The sequence below is a fragment of the Dermacentor albipictus genome, chromosome 2, assembly GCF_038994185.2.
Source record: "Dermacentor albipictus isolate Rhodes 1998 colony chromosome 2, USDA_Dalb.pri_finalv2, whole genome shotgun sequence".
Classification (NCBI taxonomy): domain Eukaryota; kingdom Metazoa; phylum Arthropoda; class Arachnida; order Ixodida; family Ixodidae; genus Dermacentor; species Dermacentor albipictus.
The window spans coordinates 58,701,814-58,709,979 of NC_091822.1; the positions used below are offsets into that span (position 1 = coordinate 58,701,814).

General features: G+C 45.4%; 1 protein-coding gene across 1 annotated transcript in view; it reads right to left on the reverse strand.

Moving 5' to 3' along the window:
• The window catches only part of LOC139055938 (chymotrypsinogen A-like), a 52,866-nt gene extending 46,900 nt beyond the window's left edge, over nt 1-5,966 (reverse strand). The window contains exon 1 of the mRNA XM_070533609.1: nt 5,700-5,966. Within this exon, the coding sequence (XP_070389710.1) occupies nt 5,700-5,760 (61 nt within the window). The 5' untranslated portion in view covers nt 5,761-5,966. The remainder of the gene's footprint in view (nt 1-5,699) is intronic.
• Nucleotides 5,967-8,166: the final 2,200 nt, after the last annotated feature.

Consider the following 8,166-nt stretch of genomic DNA (forward strand, 5'->3'; position numbering starts at 1 on the left):
CCTGCTAACGCTGTTGCACGAAGGAGAGCTTTCTGTTAGAAAGGCGGTGTCTTGCGTAGGCCAATCCTGGAGGGAGTACACAGCCGCGCCAGGAAAATTAGAGTATTTGCTGGTTTCTCTTATTGTTTCGCACTTTTAATATTTCAGTCCAGTCATGAAGTTTGTTTGTCGGCTGTCATTCTCGAAATTCTGAGGAATAACTACATCGAGATTGTAAGGAACGGTATCAACACCTTGACGGAAAAAATGGTGGGGCAATGTGAACCTAGTACGCCATATGTCATATAGCAAGGCATAGCGCATATATTATATATATATATATATATATATATATATATATATATATATATATATATATATATATATGTATGTTTGCAGGGAGAATATGGCCACAATTAGAACATGACTGCGGTAGGTGGTAGTGGGCGTATGGAGTATCTGGGCTGATGATGATATATATATATATATATCCTCAGCCTAGATACGCACACTGCAGGGCAAAAGCCTCTCCTATACTTCTCCAACTACCGCGGTCATGTTCTAATTGTGGCCATATTCTCACTGCAAACTTCTTCATCTCATCCGCCCACTTAACTTCCTGCCGACCCCTGCTATGCTTCCCTTCTCTTAGAATCCAGTCGCTAACCCTTAACGACCATCACTTATCTTCCCCCTCATTATATGCCCTGCCCGTGCCCAATTTCGTCATTAACTCGCGTTTGTTCCCTCACCCAATCTGCCCTCTTCTTACCCCCCGTTAACGTTACGCCCATCATTCTTCATTCCATAGCTCATTGTGTCGTCCTCAATTCAAGTAGAACCCTTTTCGTAAGCCTCCAGCTATCTGCCCCGTAAGTGAGTACTGGTAAGACACAGCTGTTATACACTTTTCTCTTGAGCGATAATGCCAACCTGCTGTTCATGATCTGAGAATGCCTGCCAAACGCACACCAGCCCATTTTTATTCTTCTGATTATTTCAGTCTCATGATCCGGATTCGCGGTCACTATCTGCCCTAAGTAAGGTGTATTCTCTCACCACTTCCAGTGCCTCGCTACCTATCGTAAACTGCTGTTCGCTTCCGAGACGGTGAAACAATACTTTAGATTTCTGCAGTATAATTTTTACACCCACCCTTCTGCTTTGACTGTCCAGGTCCGCGAGCATGCAATGCAATTTGTCCTCTGAGTTACTAAGCAAGGCAGTATCATCAACGGATCGCAAGTTACTAAGGTATTCCCCTTTACTCTTATCACCAATTCTTCCCAATGTAGGTCTCTGAGTACCTGCTGTAAACACGCTGTGAATAGCATTGGAGAGATCGTATCACCCTGCCTGGCGCCCTTCTTTATTGGGATTTTCTTGCTTTCTTTATGGAGGACTGCGATGGTTGTGGAGCAGCTATAGATATCTTTCAGTATTTTTACGTACTGCTCGTCTACACCCTGATTCCGTAATGCCTGCACGACTGCTGAGGTTTGGACTGAATCAAATGCTTTCTGGTAATCAATTAAAGCTAAATATAAAAGTTTGTTATATTATGCACATTTGTCTATCATCTGGTGGGTAGTGTGAATATAGTCTATTGTTGAGTAACGTTTACGAAATCCGGCCTGGTTCTTTCGTTGACAGAAGTCTAAGGTGTTCCTTATTCTATTTGCGATTACCTTAGTAAATACTTTGTAGGCAATGCATTTTAAGCGCCACAGTCTACAATTTTTGAAGTCTTTGGCACCCCCTTTCTTAAGGATTAGAATTATGTTTGCATTCTTCGATGATTCCGGTACGCTTGAGGTCATGAGGCATTGCGTATACAGGGTGGCAAGTTTTTCTAGAACAATCTTCCCCCCATCCTTCAACAAATCTCTTGTTACCTGATCTTTCCCAGCTGCCTTCCCCCTTTACATAGCTCGCAAGGCTTTGTTTACTTCTTCCGGCGTCATTTGTGGGATGTCAAAGTCCTCTAGACTATACCCTCTTCGATTATCATCCTGGGTGTCACTGGTACTGAATAAATCTCCATAGAACTCTTCAGCCACTTGGACTATCTCACCCATATTAGCAATGATATTGGCTACTTTGTCTCTTAACGTATACATCTCATTCTTGCCTATTCCTAGTTTCTTCTTCACTGCTTTAGGCTTCCTCCGTTCGTGAGAGCATGTTCAATTTTAGCCATGTTATACTTCCTTGCGTCAGCTGTTTTACCCTTGTTGATTAACTTCGCAAGTTCTGCCAGTTCTGTTCTAACTCTAGGGTTAGAGGCTTTCATACATCGGCGTTTCTTAATGAGATTTTTTGTTGCCCGCGATAGCTTACCGGTATCCTGTCTAAGGAAGTTACCTCCGACTTCTATTCTACACTCCTTAATGATGCCTATAACATTGTCCTTCATCGCTTCATACACTGAGCCGAATACCTGTTATGTAGCTTGACCCGGAATTCCTCTATTTTCCCTCGTACCGCTAACTCATTGATCGGCTTCTTATGTACCAGTTTTTTTCGTTCCTTCGTCAGGCCTAGACAAATTCGAGATCTTGCCTTCCTATAGATACTGCAGCGCACCTTGCCGCGCATGTACACATCTTGTGTGATGCCAGAGGTAGTGCAGAGTATGAAGTCTATTTCATTTCTAGTCTCGCCATTCGGGCTCCTCCACGTCCATTTTCGGTTATCCGTTTTGCGGAAGAAGGTAGTCATTATCCGCAAGTTATTCCGTTCTGCAAACTCTACTAACAACTCTTCCCTGCTATTCCTAGAACATATGCCATGTTCCCGCACTGACTTGTAACCGGCCTGCTTCTTGCCTACCCTGGCATCGAAGTCGCCCATCAGTATAGTGTATTTAGTTTTGACTTTACACATCGGCGATTCCACGTCGCCATAGAAGCTTTCGACTTGCTGGCCAACATGACTGGATGTAGGGGCCCTGTGCGACCTCCAATTTATATATATATATATATATATATATATATATATATATATATATATATATATATATATATATATATATATATATATAAATATATATATATATATATATATATATATATAAATATATATATATATATATATATATATATATATATATATATATATATATATATATATATATATATATATATCTATATATATTAAGGAATTCCCACTTACAGGGACGCCGAACGCGGTCACCGGATTTTCTGTGACCCCTAACAGTGTAGCGTTAAGACGGCACACGACGTACTAGGCCACCCGGGGTAAGTCTATCATTGGTCAAAAACACTAAAATATATAACCAAATATCTAGAAGCCTCATAATCCTGCCTTGTGCTATTCGCAAACACACCAATAAATAAGACAAGAGCAAGATTTACTTGCGTGTTTCCAGCCCCTCTTCTATACACTCTCTCAATTACTCCGCACGTACCTTTGGGCAAGTTACTACCTCCTGCGGGTTAATCACAAGAAGAGCACCTAGAGACCGCTAACAGATGCCACTATTAGTTGTTCTTTCTGCTTAGAGGAAATGGACCGAGTTATCTTGTTTATTGCGATAGCAACTCTACGGAGACTCCTGACGCATTTCCGATATCGACGTTGCTGATAAGTTTCGTATAAAAGCCAAGGACTATAATATCGCGGCTGTGCGCTGTATGCTCTGCCTGCGATTGAAGGCATGCGAGGGTTAGCCCAGGACGGTGGCTCGAACTCGCCCGTGCAAGGGAGGAAAACGGGGAGGAAGTGCGCCGTCTTTCACCGCATGCAAGGCAACGGGGAGGGAGGAGGAGGAGGGAGTCCTACTCTGGCGGCGGCTGTGTATGGCGGGGCTGAGAGCGGCCGCGCGCGCCCTGTCTTGAAAGCGATGTGAGATGGGGGCAGAATCTATTGGCGTAGAGGGCTGCTGAAAGGTTCGTGTGCGCGGTGCTGTCGGCGCTTACTTCGCGTGGAAGCAAGAGCTAACACGAAGGTCAATTCACTCGTTGCTGCTGCGTTACCGCACTTCCACACGCTAGCGTTTTGACAGCGAGTGTCCGAGGTCATAGAGTGAGATGTGTTCATGTTACGGCTGTTAGGCCTGTTACGCCACTTCAGTTGACTGCGCTCCATTCCACGGCAACCATCCCGTTACACTATTATTGGTCGTTGCGGTTATCTACTGTCGCGAAGGCGATAGATGAAGGCGATAAATGGAGTTCGACACATAGCGTGTCGAACTCCATTTTATCGCCTTTATATCAGCTATATAAATGTAGAGGTACCAGATGTATTTTGGCAATATTCTACCGAATCTTTAAATATAACATGTGGCGGATAACATAATTCGCCTTCATCGAAAACATATCGACGCCCCGGGCAGTGATTTTACGAATATCCCACACATGAAGCCATGCATTTCATTTTTATAGGCTACAAAATTACGAGCGGTTAAGAAATGGCACTAGTGAAGCGGGAATACTTCAAACAAATGAAAATAATACATTTTATATCTAAAATACATCCCAAAATTGTCAATAACATTCAACTAAAGGGCAGTCATACGCCCTCCAGCTTTGATTGGCGTCTTACGCACGCACACTAAGATGCGGCGATGGGGCTCGTAAAATGAAAGCGATGAAATTGTTTAGAGCGTCCTTGTGGTATGTGCACCTACTGAAGACACTCTTGAGACTCTTGGGGCTACGATCGACCTCGCAATTTCTTCTCCTAACTTTGGCACACACTGAACTTCTTGCTGCTCACCTCGAACAAAAAAAGTTTCTGGGTACTGTTAGGAAAGACATCGTAAACAAGTTCAGAAATGCAATATCCGCTTCGTAAGACAACTGAGCCACCGTTTGTGAAAAGCGCCATTGGACATAAGCTTCTCCAGTTGAATTTTCATAAGGGCGTTCACCTGAACGCCCGCTGAGTCATATCACACTCTCCCTATAGATCCACTACACCAACGTTCTTGCCATTGCCGCTCTTTCAGCGATATGATCTTAGGCGCCATCCAAAGATAGAGTGGCGGCAAACGTTTTAAATTGATTTGGTTCACTGATTCACTCACTGATCTGTGTAGCAATCCACTGTGAACTAGTAAATCAGTGGACCTTACTTTGCCGTTGTAATTTTCTCTGTCACTGACCATCAAATTGATGATCATGAATAACCGGGGTCGCGTCCGCCTCTTCAGCGCCCTACATGCAAACCAATTGCTTTATTTAGTGAAACTACTAACTGGTCACTGAAGGCTTATTTTCATAGACAATATGCTTCATCTATCCATCGTAAGACATCACACATTAGCCTCCCAATTCAGTTTAATGAGATCGTGCTATGTACTTCTTTTTCAACTCAGCATATTTATCAGAAATGTGCAGTTGCGTCAAGCGCCGCATTACTTAGCGGTTCATGCCAGGAAGGTTTTTAAGATTCGCGCTGCTGCAATGTTCTCGCATTTATTGCTGCGACACTGCGACGTCTCATTCGCTTTGCAACCTAGGCGAGATAACACAGTTCTTGACGAGTGAGTTCTTTCACAGAGATGTGTGCTTTTCTGTGGGATAAATGTTTGTGCCTATTCAAAGAATGACGAACGTAGTGCAGTGACTATGAGAGCCAGAGAGCTTCGCATAAGTGCACACTTGCCTCTATAATAACGAGAACTTGTCAGAGTCGCGCTTGCTTTAGATCACAGGAGAAGAAGTGAAAACTGGCCAAAGCTAAAATCTCACCATTGTTTTGCGCGAAAGCCACGCAGCACAAAGTGAAAAGGAGCACCAGTTGACCTCTCATGTCGGCAGCAGACGTTGTCGTCTCGGCGCTTCCACGAAGTGGGCAGCTAACTTGGCTGCGTCCTCCAGTCAATCAGAATTGTGTGCCTTCCTCAGAGCACGGCCAATTTCCGTTCTGTTGCGGGCGTATTACTGCGTCCTTGCCAACGTGTCATCAATAATTATACATTGAGATCTCTGGCAAAGAGCGCATGGCGACAGCTTGACAGAATGAGCTGTTATCTGCATTTCACCATTGTCTTGCCGAGCCAGCATTGTTCTCTGAAGAGCACGGACCACTCTTCCTTCAGGTACTTTCCGTTATCTTCTCACGGCGGTATCAGCACATTCTCGCAAAACGTATATAACGCAGTGAAGATGTTTCGAAAAAAAAAAGCACTCGAACGAAACTTGGGGCCTATCAAGCAAAAATATTGCAATATATTTTTATTCCAATCTCCTCAATTCAAATTTACGTAATCGCCGATGCAGGCATCGGCAGTCACCCGCAGCACTGTCTGAACAGCCCAATCAAACGCTCTCTTCATTTATAAACGAATTAAATTGACTACCTTGGGCAGTGTTTCTTATCTGTGTGGCAGAGAACAGGCGAACAGCAGGCTCAAGTGGAGAGGCGTTCGATGGGGCCGAGCCAGCTGAATGGGAACAGATAACCGGATGAGGAGGGTGGTGCTGGCGCTTCCGATTTTTCCGCTACCGCTTACTTAGCTCGCGGTGAATGGTAGGAGGCGCCGGCATGGAACGGGATGTTAAGAATGCGCTAAAACCGATCCTCAGCAAAGAACAGTTGGCAGAGCAATATCGTATACGTGACGAAAGGGCTCGGTAACGTTATACTGCCTCGAAAAAAGTTTATTATGCGCAAGTAAAAACGTGTTTCTTTGCAGGTGCGACACAGCGGTAACTGCCTCAGCACCATAAGAGCTCTCGTACAAGTTGAGGAAAAATATGGGTACAAACATGAAGCTACCGACAGAAAAAGAGCACACGCGTGCAGCCAAACTTAGAAAATACACTCTCGTACATAAATTGCAACGGATCACTACGAACCAATTTCATCGGAGACAAATAACCTGTTTAAGCTTCACCCAGCACATGAACGGAATTTCGGCACTGGCCAAGGACCTGATTTCTTGATACGAAGGTCAAGTCGAACGTCTAACGTAGATTTCAAGAACATACAATGAGAGGAGCAAAGAAGTCAGCCTCAAAGGACATAACATGGGTAACCCGCAACGTTACGCTTACGTATGCAATGCAATGCAATGTACACTCGCCCACAACATATTGCGATGTGCGCTAGCGCGTGGCGAAGCGACCCTCCTCCCCTTCTCGCGGTGAACCCCTGGTGTCGGGATCGACGCCTGGGCGCATGCGCGTCCCTCCGTGACGGCAAGGGTGCCTGTTTCCGCGCTTCCTCCTTGCGCGCCGGCGATATCCGAGTGCATTCGCAAGGTACCCCTGTTTCGATATGCGTCGTGGCGGCTTCGACGAGCAGAACTTCATTTTTAAAACGAAAATCAATTGTTCATTTTCGTCTTGCCTGTCTCCTTCTACAGACCGCATTTTCTGGCACGCTGTTCTGCGGGAGAACGCCCCGTTAGCTAAAAGAAACAACGAAGATTGGCCACTAAAAGGTTCAGTGCAGAAAAAAAAAATGACTTGTTGCGCTCGCCACCGGGCCGGGCCGGCCCTATGCGTCAGCGCTCGTGACTCGACAAAAAGCGGCCGCAGTGGCGCGCGCAAGCTCACGCTTCTAAACACGCTTCACATAGTTTCGCCCGTCGAAGTCGCCACAGCGCTTATCTCAAGAGGGGCACCTCGCGGCTACATTCGGATATCGCCGGTGCGCAAGGAGGAAGCGCGGAAACATGCACGCTTGCAGTCTCGGAGGGACGCGCATGCGTGCAGGCGTTGGTTTCGACACCAGGGGTGCCGCCCTAGAAGGGGAGGAGGGTCGTTTCGCTACGTGCTCGAGCACCCCGATATATTTTGTGGGCGAGTGTAGGTGGACCACTCACTAGTGCCGTCTATGCGACTCGGATACGCACGTGCCCCTAACCTTTCTACGAGGGACTGATGCTCAGCTAGGTAGTAGTTTAGTTATGTATGTTGTGTGTCGTGATGTGATTCGTGTATCTTATATGTATGTCGGTGCGTCCTTTTCGTATCATTTCACATGTTTAACTTTACATATGCTGTGGCATGGTACGGGCGGGCGTTAATTGCAAGCAAACTTTTCTTTTTGCTCACGAGCTTCTTTCTTATGGGTTTCAATGTTAGGACAAGTGTCTGCAAGAAAATGCTACTAATATACGAGTGTGACCAAATTCAAAGAACCAGAAAGCGATATACTCGCTCTCAGAGCGCAGCGCCAAGTTCAGGATATCAGGTCCTGGGATTGTCT